General features: G+C 39.8%; 1 protein-coding gene and 1 long non-coding RNA gene across 4 annotated transcripts in view; one reads left to right on the forward strand and one right to left on the reverse strand.

Annotated features, from left to right (window-relative positions):
- The window catches only part of PALMD (palmdelphin), a 70,223-nt gene that overhangs the window by 27,807 nt on the left and 27,589 nt on the right, over nucleotides 1–14,827 (reverse strand). For all 3 annotated transcript variants that reach the window (XM_070077994.1, XM_008264830.4, XM_070077995.1), the window contains 2 exons: nucleotides 14,688–14,768; nucleotides 8,044–8,168 (listed from right to left, as the gene is read on the reverse strand). In XM_070077994.1, coding sequence (XP_069934095.1) covers nucleotides 8,044–8,168; nucleotides 14,688–14,768 — 206 coding nt within the window. The remainder of the gene's footprint in view (nucleotides 1–8,043; nucleotides 8,169–14,687; nucleotides 14,769–14,827) is intronic.
- On the forward strand, nucleotides 4,244–12,011 carry LOC103350112 (uncharacterized). The gene is made up of 5 exons (XR_001794492.3): nucleotides 4,244–4,417; nucleotides 5,092–5,154; nucleotides 6,085–6,149; nucleotides 7,554–7,640; nucleotides 11,677–12,011. It is a non-coding gene; the product is annotated as an uncharacterized lncRNA (long non-coding RNA).

Genomic DNA, 14,827 nt, shown 5'->3' on the forward strand with positions numbered 1-14,827 from the left:
TCCCAAACAACATTGTAGAGAAGCGACTCTTTTTTCTACCCACTCCATTTTTACTTTGCTTCTTACTGCTAATTGTTCACATTTGGTACCAAGAACAGATGTGCATTACTTGAAGAGCAACAAATATGAATCCCAGCCCTAATATAACATGGGATAAACAACAAGGACCTGTTGACCTTAGATGGTATAAGTGGACTAAGTGACATTTGCGTTATGGTAGACAAAACATACATTAGAATGGATGCATGTGGATGTCTTTTGAGCTGGTAAAATTAGTCATGGGGAACTCTCCAAGGGAAAGGAGATGACTTGGGCCCTATGTATACACATACAAATTTTTTTTTAAAAATACAGTGAGTTCTTGCTCTTGAACATTTTTCGTTTGTGTTTGAGACTTGGAAGGTAGATCACTAAATGCAATTTCCCTCCCATTTTCTGCATTACTCAGCTAATTCTCTTTGTTGTTTTTTTTCTCACGTCAACAAAGCCAAAAATCTAATCTCTGCTAATGGTCTTAAATTGTGTTTCAAGGTACTGATTATTATTTAAATGAAATGTAAAAGCACTTTGAAAAAAATTAATGATCTGAAAGAGAGGTAACCACAAAAATAAACTTGCTTTGAGAAGCTAATAATTCTGGAGTGTCCTCTAGAAGACAGAAGACTTACGTAAGGCAAATTTGCAATAATGTTTGATGAAATGAATCAAGAATCAGCAGGGTGAGGCAATGGTGGAAAAGGTCTAGAGTTGGAAAGATCTAGGCGTGACTAATGGCATGACTGTTACTAGAATTTATAGATTTTTGTGCTTTAATGTCCTTATGTGTAAAATGAAGCTACTTAGACATCCCTCAAAGAATTGTCATTTCTGATGTTCTCCGTAAAGGTTAGCAGTTTTGAATTGAAGTGGGAAAAGGGGAGAACCCTCAGAAAATATCCTAATCTATTTTCAACCTCTCTTGGTGGTTGCATGCATGTTTATTCTGGGTCAGTAACCATTTAATACTCATTTGTACTAACGTATGCAAAAGGTTGGGAGGTACAAGTTAGAGATAAAGCTAGAATAAGGGAACAAGGAAATAAAATGGAATATGAAGGAACAATAAATGGAGAGAAGGTGAACAATGTGATGGTGAGATGTTAAAATGCCCCATCAACAATTGCTTCAAAAACCAGGGCACTGGTACCATGTAAGCTTGACTCAAAGATAGTAAGGCATATATTCTTTATTGTTTTAAAACCATTTCAGGGCCTTCTTTTTCAGTTCATTAATTCTCATGTCATTGTTTAGGCTTCTTCAACTGGTCTTCATAAAGTGTGGAAGTATTTTAAAGTTCATTCATCCATGCATCCATGCACCCATCCATGTATCATCATTCATTTTTCTCATTCATTTACTAAGCTCTGTACTCAAAGGTATTCATTATATGTGCTGGGGCTTATGTGTGTGTGTTTTGGTGGAATTGAGTGGGTAGAATTGTTTTCTTTTCTGTAAGAAGTTTGGTTTACTTAGCTTCTTTTGTTAAGTTATAAATGATGCTCCTGAATTAAAAATAATCAGGCTATCTGGGGAATTAAAAACAACAGATGAGCTATTACAGATCTGGTAAAGCAATTAGTCAAATATGGAGAGTGAGAAATATGCTTGGAATGAGTTTGACTCATAATTGCCTCAGAATAATTTTTAAGTGTTTCTAGGCAACAGCAAATTTAATAAGAAAAAAGATGGAGCTTTTTTCTCCTTTTTTTCTTTCTTTTCTGTCTTATGTTGTCACAAGAGAACAGCTTGTGTACCTTCCTGCTGTGTGGTACTAGATATGGCTAGTTGGCTCAGAGCAGGAAGGCAGAAACATTTAGAAAATGACAGTTTCATATAGCATATCTTGTCTGAGTTTTTAAAAATCATTTATTTAGTTTATTTGAAAGTCATGGAGACAGAGAGACTTCCCAAAATGCTCATAAAAGCTGGGACTGAGCCAGGCAGAAGCCAGGAGCCTGGAATTCAGGGGTCTCCCATGTGAGTGACAGGGACCCAACTACTTGAGCCATCACTTGCTGCCACCTAGGTTGTGCAGTAGCAGGAAGCTAATTGGAATAGGACACAGGGCTGGAATTCCAACCCAGGGACTCTAATATGTGATCTGGGTGTCCAAAGCAGCAACTTAACCACTGCCAAATGCCTGTCCCATCACCTCTGTTTAATGAAATGTTAGTTTAATTAAGGTACAGTTGGCCTACACATGTGGAGCTAAACTCGGATAGAAAAAAATGATGAGCCACACTTGGGAAAACAACTACCAGCAATAAAAAACATTTAACCTTTATATTTTTATATCAATACTTTAGTTATCTTTTGAAATTGAATCTTGCCTGCTACCTTTTGAGTTAACAAAGTAGATTATTACTTAATATTATATTGAGCAGAATGCATTTTCTCAAATCCATATGTGGAGGGATTTTCCTTATGTTATGGGGGATGTTGCTATAGCTGTCGTAAGAGCCCACTCCTTGGTTTTTTCTCACGACATATGAGGGTACTTCAAAAAGTTTATGGAAAAAATGGAATCAAAAGATAAGTTTATTTTGCTGCAAAAGTCTTTTGAAATGCATGTATGTTTAAAGAGCAATTATATGTATTTTCCATGAACTTTTTGAAGACGCACCACACCATTGTCCATTGGTGAGGTATACAGACGCAGTTTCTTACTCTCTGGGGACTACCAAAAGTTCACTGAAAGAAGGCAGAGGGTCAGAAGGGTGCTTTGGAATATTAAGAAAAATCCTTACTGGGGAACATTTAATCATAAGTAGCTTATCCTCCTTGAAGGGAATGCAGTGTGTTCGCATCATTCTCCTTGGCAGTTAACCTTTTACATTTTATGCCCATGACATTTCTGTCAGGCACTCTGTGTGCTCCAGTTAAAGTCAGAGGTGTTTGGATCCAGCTCAAGAAGTAGAAAGTGCATGGAGGGCAGCTTGATGCAAGGCTGTTTGGCAGAGGGCGGTCGTGGAGAGCTGCAGGGCTGCTGCAGAAGCAGGAAGAGTCCAGGTCGTGCACAAGTTGCTGGAGTACAGCTCCTTGGGAGACTTCTTCAGGGCATTTGGGCTGTTGTTTTGGGTGTGGATTGTTGGATGGAGGAAAGCAATGGGAACTTCAGAGTGGGATTCCTAAATCAACCTGTACTGTTGTGCACATGGGTGTCTGGAAAGAGAAGTCAATGCCCTATACCTACACTGAGAATAAGTTGTTCAATGGAACAACAGAGAAGAGTGTGTTTCATTTAGGAGGCAAACTGAAACTCTATTTAAATGAAGTACTTCATAAGGAGACATTCAATATTAGCTTTCCTCCTGGGAACATTTCCTCCTAAGGTACTGTCAGGGCACCTGGCAAAGTACTCATTAGTGTTGCTCCAAAGCTATGAATGTGACTCAGGGACAGAAACCATAGAAACCCACTTATTTTCTAAAATGTTTCCTCCCTTTGGAAGAAAAGACGAGAGGATGAGTAAGTAAGCATGCCTTCCTTAAAGGTATGTGTGAGTCAAGGGACTTTCTGAGTGTTTTTAATATGCTAAATATTCAAGTGAATACCTATAGAAAATAATGCATTTAGAAGTGAAATCTTAGCATGGATTGGAAATTTTAAAAATGCTGTAAGAGGGTAGAGTATATAGGATTTAACTTTTGTAAAACTTTTCTGCAGAATCTGAGATGAAATTTTTTTATGCTTAGGACTTTTAATTAGGTTTTGAATCTTTGTTCTTTGTAACTGTATGACTTGGGGTAAGTTAGTCTCTAAATTTCATTTTTCGTATCTGTTAAATGTTACCTACCACAAAGGGTGGCTATGAGAATTCAGTGAAATCATATTTAAGAAGTGTTTAGCACAGTGCTTGGTCCATCGCAACTGATCTAGAAAAATTAAATCTCATTATTAGCATTTTAGCTTTTAAGCCACAAAGAAGAATTCAACACTTATTTCCAAAGGGAAAGAATCTTAATTGGTGATATCCTCAGTTTGCTCAAAGAAATACAGTGTTCGCACTAGCATAAAGAAGTGAGAGATTTGGACCAAAATATAGAAGTACCTGGGTAAAAGTCCAGGCCATGTCCTTCATGTAAGTGTTTTAGGTTTTCAGGGGGCTCAACATTTAATATTTTTGAACACCTACCATGTGCCGGGCATTCTGGAAGTTGTTTTATTCCCAGCAGTCCTGTGAAATGCCTATAATTGTCTCACTGTTACTGGCAAGGAAACCGAAGCTCAAAGAGGTGAAGGAACATGGCCAGGCTTATGTACTAAGGTCAACAGAACAGGAATTTGGCCTGCCCAACTAATTTTGTCTCACAAACCCATGCACATAGAAGGAATGAAAACTTCGTGGGCGAAGTCTGGCCGTGCTGTGGACTCCGAGGTAACGCCAACATTTCTATTTTGATATTCCCATTCAAATCTTATCCTCTAGCTCAGAGGCTTGGCAGGATGGCAAATGTCACCCTTGAGCAGGCACCGAAGTCAAGCGACACATCACATTCAGGGTTTGGTTACTTTCCCTGTGTAGGGCATAAGGATGGCTCTGCCTTGTTCACCTTCATCAGCTGGTGTGACTGCTGTTCAGTGTGAACAAGAAATTGTACTGATTTAGTGGGCAATAAAAGCTTCTTAAGCACTGTGCGTAGTTGTTTAACAGAGATTGAATTTTAAAACATGCACCTGATTATCTAGCAGCTTTAGAAATATCTGAGAATGTTCAGTTACCAGGTAAAGCTGCTTGGCAATGTGATTTCTATAATGCTGGGGTCTGCAGAGGCTGCTTAACACAGAAAAGGCACAGACATTTTCCTCTTCATGTGTTGCTTTGGAACATTCTGTTCCTTGCACATTTTTACCCAGCCAGGTAAGCATGCTTCTATGGGCCACAAGGATGTAGATTCTTTACTAATTCTTTGCAAATACATCTTTTTAATGACCAATCTTTAAACCAAGCGGTTTGCTGATCATTGGAGACATTTATTGTCTGTGTTAGGGGTTTTGCTATTTCTGGTGCATTTACATTTATAGCTCTCTTTTTGTTTTGCACCTGAACAGCAATGACCCTGGCTTGCTTTGAGATCCGTGTTTGTCTACCTTTCCTTGGCTCTGTGATATTGAGTAAGTGCCTTATCCTTTTTGTGAAATGGAGGAGTCAATGCATTTTTTTTTGGGTATTGCTGTAAGAATTAAATGACTTAATGTGGGGCCGATGCCATGGCTCACTTGGTTAATCCTCCACCTGTGGCGCCGGCATCCCATATGGGCACTGGGTTCTAGTCCAGCTCTCTGCTGTGGCCCGGGAGGGCAGTGGAGGATGGCCCAAGTGCTTGAGCCCCTGTACCCGCATGGGATACCAGGAAGAAGCACCTGGCTCCTGGCTTTGGATTGGCACAGAGCCAGCCGTAGCGGCCAACTGGGGAGTGAACCAACGGTCTCTCTCTCTCACTGTCCATAACTCTACCTGTCAAATAAATAAAAAAAATGACAATGTAAGTGCAAGTGCTCTCTTGTAAATTGTACAAGAACCTTCAAAAATGACCCATAGTGTTATTCTAATTTAGATGTACGAACTAAAATCATTTGATGTTCTATAACGGAGTATGGATGGCTTAGTAGCATCCCGAAGATCTAAACTAGAGCTGTAGTGGGATGCTAGAAATTTGGTAATGATTGGATGTCTAATTGGTAATTTAACCAAGAGGACAGCTGAATATGGGGGAGGGTATTGCATGGTGGGAGCTGTTTGGAGAAAGAACAAAGGGGAGGGGCATGCTTCAGAGACTTCCTAGAAGGGGTAATCCCTTCAGTCCACAGAAACTGCTGTGTTCTGTCACTTTACAGGCAGGGTAGCATAGTTAGATGAGTCAGTCCCTGATCACCGCTTCCTAGTTGGGTGGATTGTTTTAATTCCTTTGGAAAAAGTGAAGATAATAACGACCTACTCACCTCACAGGGTTGGGAAGATTAAATGAGACAATGGATGTGAAGTTCAGGGTGCATAACGTGGCCCTCTGAATATCTTCTCCTTGTTTATTTTTGGTCCCACAGGAGCTCTAACAAGCCAAGCCACTATCGCTACGACTAGAAGCTTCTGTACTTCTCAGAGCATTCAGGCAAGTTCTAAAAGCAATCAGTGGAGTCCTAGTAAACACTTTGGGATTACCCAGAATGCTGCCTAAACCTGTTAACAGTTTGAGTATGTGTAGCCACCGCCGTGATCAGGTGCAGGCAAAGCTGTAGGTGTTTAGTGTGTGGAAAGACTCTAAAAGGAGGTTCAGAGGGGTAGCTGGAGGTGTCTGTGCGGTGGGGGGGGGGGGTTGTGGGGAGGAAAGGATTACAAGGATTAAGTCAGAACTTCAGAGATAAGGGTTCTGGGCTGAGGAATGAGCAAGTAAACACAGCTTAAGCTGGGCAAAAGAACTGAATTTTCTAAGCTGTGGACTTGATTTATTGGATTATTTTTAAGTGTTTGTTACCTGCTGTTCAGACAACTGAGGGGTCTGACATAACCTCTTAAGAATCTTTAATTTCAAAAATCTATAAAAGGGTAGCTGTCTATGATTTTAGCTATTAAATATATAAAGGCATGCAATTAAGCTGCTAAAATGGAAATTATTTGAAGTAAGGAAGCTTTTTTTCCATGCTGTCAAATTCAGCCCTAATGTGCCTTATTTGTATAGTATGGTAAGTGTGGACAAAATGTCACAGCACAGCTACTGAATACTTTCATTTTCAAGATCTTTTTAAAAGTTCTCACTAAAGAGAAAATGAATGAAGTTTTGAAAATTGTCTATATCTCAAAGATAGGTAGATTTTAAATTATTATGACTATCTTTCTAAGAAATTTCATCTTTTATCTGTGCATAGTTAGAAACTATTTCTCACCTTTCCCATTCCTATTTCTTCCATGCAATCTATATTTTGGTAATAATATCAATAGCCCCATCTTATATTTGAGCTTTCCAGTTTTGATATGGCCATCACTTCATTTGAAGCCAAGGTAATTTAAAAGTTTTACCTTTTTTATTTTAAAGATTTATTTATTTATTTGAAAGGCAGTGTTTCACAGAGGCAGAAGCAGAAAGAGAGAGGGAGAGGTCTTCCATCCACTGGTTCACTCCCCAAATGGCCGCAACGGCTGGAGCTGGACCGATCCAAAGCCAGGAGCCAGGAGCTTCTTCCAGGCCTCCCATATGGGTTCAGGGGCTCAAGGACTTGGTCCATCCTCTATTGCTTTCCCAGGCTATAGCTGAGAGCTGGATCAGAAGTGCCGCAGCCAGGACTTGAACCGGCGCCCATGTGGGATGCTGGCACCTCAGACGGCAGCTTTCTATGCCACAGTGCCAGCCCCTAAAAGCTTTATTTGTTACATCAGAGTTTTCCTGAATATGTAGGAATGTGCATGATGTGGAGAAAAGGGCAAGGAGAAATGAGGTGAACACTTCCGACCAAATAATCCAGGTGGTGGAAGCGAGGAAATGTTGGTGGAGTATCTCTGTGGTATCTTCTATTCCCAGGTACTATGGCTGTGACTAGGAAGGGTATGGTAGAGTTGTGATGGAGGACAATGTGAACACACGTGCAGAACTGTCACCTGTCTTAAGGTAGGAGTGGGCTGGACCGTGAAGAACTGCCTTTGTGTGTGTGTGTGTGTGTGTGTGTACCTATCACATACCTGTGGATGCTAGCAGTTAGCCCATATGTTTTCTAACATTCTCAACAATGCTAATAGATAGATTTGGTTTCTGCCATATCATGGGAAATAGGCTCAGAGGCTTATGGGTAAGTCACTGATATGCACTTAAAAATAAATCTAGTGTTGCTATGCTCAAAGGATGTTTACAATAAAATTTCTAGTGTGGCCTTCTGATGTATTTCCCTAGACTTTTTTGGAAATCCTAATGGAAGATCTCATTGTGTCCCTGGAAATGAGGATGCTCCTCTACTTACAATGTGAGACCAGAACAAAATAAAGGTAGCTGGGGAGTGTCTCAGTGAGGGCCATACCTGTGGATGCTTTGTTCTAGAACCTGGATTTGGTGCTGGTCTTGTTGATTTTGCTTCTTCATCTCTTCTTGTTCTTTCCCACTGCTGATTCCATCGAGAAGCCATTTCTCCCTTAAGGCCTTTTTCTGAAGTAAGAAAACATCAAGATTTTTCTCTGTGTAAGGCAACAATTTCCAAAATATATTGCTTCCAAACCTTTGAAGAGGAATGATTTTCTCTCCCTGCCTTGTCTGAATTAATCTGTTATTGTCTTTCATGGTAGCCCATTTTACTCCCTTCCAAAGCCAGTTTTTATGTCTCCACGGCCTGTGTATTTTTCAAGGTCTAGTTTAGGTGCTCCTTATCTGTATCCCCCTTGTGGCCCCTCTCTGGCAGCCCATCTTCACCCTCAGAGAACTTTCCTTAGAATCATGTTCCAGCATAGCTGGAGGAGTCATCTAAGGACCTCAAAATGTGATGTCTTTACTGTTGTTTAATTAATGTGTATGTCAATATGTAAATAATCATTTATTTGAGAGGCAGATACAAAGAGAGACAGACATAGAAAGATTTCCATCTGCTGTTTTACTTACCAAATGCCTGCAATAGCTGAATCTGGGTCAGGCTGAAGCCAGAAGCCTTGAAGGAACTCATTCCAGGTTTCCCACTGTAGGTGGTAGGGATCCACGTATTTGAGCCATCGCCTGCCACCTCCCATGGTGTGCAGCAGCAAGTTGATGGAATTGTAAGGGGAACAGGACCCAGGCCCAGGCATTCTGATATGAAATGCATGTCCCAAGTGGCATCCTTACTGCTAAACTAACACCTGCTCCATACCTTGTGTTTTAAACGAAGTTTAAAGCTCTTTGAAGCCATTTTGATAATCACTCCAGTGACTGCATATAATGACTGCTCTGAAAAATATTTTGTGGGGATAATTGGAATAGTGGGCAAAACAGAAGATTGGCATCATGTCTTAAACTAATTTTACACTAGATTTTTGCTGTGTGGTGGACATTTATTGTGTTGCCTACCCAGCATCCTTTTTTCTGGAAGTCTTGCTGGCTCTATGCAGTGTTAACTTGAGCTTCCTTACAGTTCCAATAGTAGGATGCATAAAATTCACCAATCTGTCTAAACATTGGTGACTTGAATTTTTGTCAACTTTGACAATACAAAGAAGACTTGTGTTTCATCATACAAGAAAAAATCCTCTTGAATTTGCATGAATGAATTAAACTTCTGGACCTGAACCTAGGAAGACCAAACTGAAAGAGGCCTGTCAATTCTGGAGAGGGTTTAGCTGGCCTAAAATATATGTTTCAAGTAGAAGCTGTCACATGTATGATTCTTACTTCCCTAGGAGTTTGAATTTCTCCTTTTCTGCTGTAGGAATGGGCTGTCATCCTGTATCTGCTTTATCTCTATAAATTATTTGTCTAGTTACTGATAATTATTCATTGGGGGTTCACTATGTCTAAAATGGTGATGAGAGAGTGGAAACTTTATTTTCTAGAACTTGTTTCTCTTAAAGTTAAAATGGGAGCAAGTAAGAAGAATTTTGTGTCTTTTCTTAAAATGGAAGTTAGAATTAATATCATGGGATATACATATTTTTGCATTAAAATTTTAATTAATCTTGATTGTGCTAGGTAATTGCCAAGGGTTGATTATTTTAACTAAGACATTGGCCTTCAAACCATTCAAAAATTAATATTAGTTACAAAAATATTAAATGGAATTATAGTTTTGAGGAAAAAAAAATTGGACAACTCTATTTCATGCAGAGAGGTGGCCAGGACATGATATGAAAAGCACTATATTAAGTGAATAACAATAGCAGCCCAGATCATCATATTTGTGTTGGCCTTTTCAGAACCTTAAGCAATCACATGTGCACAACACACACAGTAAGTGCACTTGGTATTATCCTGCTCTGTGGTCATAGAGTCTTTCCCCTAGCATTATCCTAACCATTTACTATAGTTGATTAACTGTTTGCAAAAAATATTTTCCACAACTTGGTAAATATTACTGGCATGGGTTAAAATTTAGCTCCTGAGGTCAAAGATTTCAAGGAAATCTACATGTATTGGCATTTTAAGAGTTTACATTGATTGTAATTTTTTGATTAAATTTGAAAATAGTGCACGGTAAAAAAGACAGAACACCTATCGAAATAGGTGATAATCTTCACAGATCTTTATAAGGATAGTTCTAGTCAATACATATCTCTATAAAAACACTCCCAAGGGATGGTCTCATACGGAGTTAGAAGGGGCAGAGATTCATGCCTGTGATGTGATTAGGTTAATTTGGGGCCACATTCCTTAGTCTGGATAAGAATAATTTTAGTGTTAGTCTTATAAAAATTTTTTCATTCTTCAAAAATTGTCATTTTCCCCTGCCTGGTGGAGGTTTCTTTGAACTAGAAAAAGAAATACAGTTTGGATGTGTAATCAAAATGATCAGGTACAACCACATATTGTAGTTATTCTGCTTTTGAATCACAGCTTAGACTTGTGCGTTAGTACATGATGCTAATGAATGTAATAAAATATATCTCATAACAAAGAAATTCAGAGTCAGAAGGCATTTGAACTAAATGAAAATGTAAGCGACATGCAGGGGGTAGGGTTTGACTTAGTGGTTAAGACGTCAGTTGGGACCCCTGCATCACATATCCGAGTGTGTGAGTTGAGTCCTGGCTCCATTCTTGATTCCAGCTTTCTGCTAGTGCACACCTTGGGAGACGGCAGGTGATGGCTAAGTTGTTGAGTTTCTGCCACCCACATGGGAAACCTGGACTGAGCTCCTGGTTCCTAAGTTTGATCTGGCCCACCTCTGGTCATCGCAAGAGTTTGAGGGAGCGAATCAGTGGATGGGAGCTCTCCCTGTCTGTCTTTCTGACTCTCTGCTTCTGAGCCTCTCTAATAAATAATTAAAATAATTAAACTGAATGGATTTACAGAAAATAAAATTTTCCAGATTGAGTTTATTTTGTTTTCCCCAGTGGCATGAGATTGTGACCATTTTATGAGGCAGAAAAAACAAATCTCGGAATTGCTTGAATATTAGAATGTTAATAACGTCCCTGCATGTGTGTCATGGGTGTGATCATCAGCTCAGGAGATAAATATTAGAGAGAGATCATGTAGCTATTTAGAAACAGGTGTACATTAATACAAGGGGAGTACTTTGTTAGTGTTTGTGTCTATGTTGTTTAATGTGTGTCATTGAAGTGTAATGAAATCATTTGCAACTGGGAAAGCAGTGTGAACCGTCATGGGTTCCAGGACAAATGGCTAAGAAGGAAATGAGACAAGCTGGTAACTGCAGAGGCCAAAAGAGCTCTCCTGACTTGGTGAACATATTGTAGGATTGATTTTTAAAATACTTCTGCACATTTTTGAACTCCATTTTGGAATTATGCCTTGTTGCTATTTGCTATGGCCAACTATTTTCTGCACAACTTGGAGGAATGTTTTCTGTTGAGACAGCCACTCTTTCCACTATGTTCCTCTTGCAGTTTATGCCTCCCATGTAGTGTTCAGCACAGGATAAATGTCATGGTGTTTATGTGTCCAATATCATTTTAAAGGCACAAACCCGATTTTATTTATTTTTATTCTTTGTGTTCCCTGTACATAATAGGAGCTTAATAAATATAGGGCTGGCACTACACCCTGGTCTGAAGCGCTGGCATCCCATATGGCCACTGGTTCTAGTCCGGCTGTTCCACTTCCCATCCAGCTCTCTGCTATGGCCTGGGAAAGCAGTAGAATATGGCCCAAGTCCTTGGGTCCCTGCACCTGCGTGGGAGACCCGGAAGAAGTTCCTGGCTCCTGGCTTCAGATCAGTGCAGCTCCTGCCATTGTGGCCAGTTGGGGAGTGAACCAGTGGATGGAAGACCTCTCTCTTTCTCTGCCTCTCCTCTCTCTGTGTAACTCTGACTTTCAAATAAACAAATAAATATTAAAAAAAATAAATGTTTATTTACTGAACGGCTCTATGTACACCTATATAAATTCTACTTATCAGGGATGGGTATTGTGGCACAGTGGATTAAGCCTCTGCTTGCCAGGCTGACATCCCATATTAGAGTGTTGGTTGGAGCCCTGGCTGCTCTGCTTCTGATCCAGCTTCCTGCTAATGTACCTGGGAAAACAGTGGAAAATGGCCCAAATACTTGGGTCCCTGCCACCCACATGGGAGACCCAGATGGAGTTCCTGTGTCCTGGCTTTGCCCTGGCCCAGTCCTGGCTATTGTAGGCATTTGGGGAGTGAAACAGTGGAAGGAAGATATCTCTCTCTCTCTCTCTCTTTCTCTTTCTCTCTCTCTCTCTCCCTCACCCCTGCCTTTTGAATACATAAATAACAAATCTTTTTAAAAAATCAACTTATCAGTTAAGACTCAACTTAAATCCCAGATCTTTGATAGAATCTTAATACTTACATTCTAACTGAAAACAAAACAAAACAAAAACCCAGAAAACCAAAATCAAAACCCAAAACACAATACCCTTCTCACTGAACTCATCTTAATTCTTTAACACTGAATTTTCCAAATTAGGAAAATATGTTATTCCTTTTCTTTTCCTCCAACCACACACACTCATTCGGGTCAGTGCACAGCTTGGGAAACTATAACATTTTATGCAAAGAAAATGACAATTACTTTCTTTAGATACAAACAGCTCTGGGCCAGACTGCACAGTTGGCAAGGCAGTGTGGGAAGAATTTCAGCACTCCATTTCAGGTAAGTGTGTAGTACACAGCCTGCACACCTGTGTCCAGCCATCCAAGACCTTCCTGCCTGGCATTCTGGGGGGCCTGTGTTGTGGCAGAGTTTTAAGGCACTACGTACAATGCTGGTATCCCATATGAGGGCCAGCTGCTTCACTTCCCATCCAGCTCCCTTCTAATGAGCCTGAGAAAGTAGCAGAAGATGACCCAAGTGCTTTGGATCCTGCCACCCACTTGGGAGACCCAGATGAAGCTCTTGGCTCTGGCTTCAGCCTGGCCCAGCCCGGATGTTGAGGCCATTTGGGGACTGAACAAGTGGATGGAATTCCTCTCTCTTTTTCTCTCTCTCTTTTGTCTGTCTCTCTGTAACTGTATCTTTCAAATAAAAAAAATCTTTAAACAAACAAACCAACAGAGTGTTTTTGGTAGGGTTGGATTAGAAGCGACCTCTTGGATTCCAGAAAGCTGACCTCTGAATTTCTGTCAAGAGTGTTTTCGGCAAGAAATGAGGTGCCATCCCCAAAAATGGAGCTTTCAGAGAAGCAGGTTCCTCCTACGTGAAACTTACTTCCTAGAGGGGACTGAGGGGCCATCTCAACCCCTTCATCTACTGTGAATGCTCCTGTTATCTGGCTACTCATTCTCAAGGACAGCAATTGCTCAGAACTAGCGAACTGCCAGTTTACTCAGAAGCAGGAGGTGGTTCACTGTGAGATCCAAATTGTATGCAAAGTGTGTGTGTGTGGTACTTGTACAGAATGGGAGGAGGGAGAGAATGTACAGACTCTGGTTTTGGAGTTAGAAATGATCTATCTCAAAAATTATTCTGATTTCATTTGAATTGGATGGAAAAATTTGGTACATTTGCTTTTATTTCATTTATTTTCTGGGAATACACACTGCGTTTCTTGTGCATGTCTACTGTTCAAGTAAATTCAATGTGACATATTGCAAGAATTGCAGGTTAACTACAGTTTGAAACTATCCATCAAACATTGGAAATGTCAACCTGAATACAAGCAAAGAAGCCCACAGAATCCAGGGAACTGGGGCTAATTGGAATCATTACATTTCTTTTCAAAAGTGGTTACTTGTTCCATTAAAAAAATGGATTCAGCTGAATTTGGCAAGCCTAATTTTAATTTTGTAGACCCCATGAGAGAGGGATAACATTATTTCATTGAGAGGATTCATTAAATCTGTAGATAACAGCCCTCACTGCCAGATAAATCTAGTTTCCTGCTGGGGCCTGTTCACAAGGCGCTCCTGTTTGTCATTTGCTTGCATCCTGTGACTAGGCTACGTAATAAAATGTTGAAAGTCAATGTGCTTTAATTACAAAATGACCACACCCGGAGAAAGATGTAAAGTCTGATTTTAAAAATGGAAGTTTATTTCTGGTTATGATCTCATGTTCTGTCAAAACAAAATAAAACAGAAACCCGAGCCACACTGAAACAACTTTGGATTCATTGCATTGAGTTTTTGAATACAAGCATCCTTGACCACACCAGACACTAGACACTGTCTGTTCTGCACCCTCTAGGGAATGGCCAGCCTTTCATTGATTTCAAAAGGAACTTCCTAGCTGGATCTACTCCCTAAGGATATTTAGTAAGACTGCATTCAGGGCCAAATTCTCAAGGCTGAATTCTCAAGGTTACCTAAGAAAATTAGGAAATCAGCAATAAAGGAGAAAGTAATAAAATCATATTTTCAACTTTCCACATGTTTGCCAGAAGGTATTAATCTTATATGCAAATATCACTGGCTTACTGGCCTCCCCTGTGGTTATTAGAATGTTAGTGAAACCATGTTGGAATTTTTTGTCTTTCTAAAGCATCTTCACTACTGAAATTTGAGTGCATTGAAATATTTCGATCCAAAATCATTGAAATGAAATTAAAGTCATAAGTTACCTTCAAATGCTGGTGTTTTAGTTTTTCTTCTTCTATTTTTAGACGCTTCTGTGAGATTTCTTCTTGTATTTTTCTTTTATCCTGAAATAAAAAAAAGTTTCAAATTTACTTTTAAATATATTTCCTTGGGGGATAGGGTT

Source organism: Oryctolagus cuniculus, chromosome 7, assembly GCF_964237555.1.
Source record: "Oryctolagus cuniculus chromosome 7, mOryCun1.1, whole genome shotgun sequence".
Lineage (NCBI taxonomy): Eukaryota > Metazoa > Chordata > Mammalia > Lagomorpha > Leporidae > Oryctolagus > Oryctolagus cuniculus.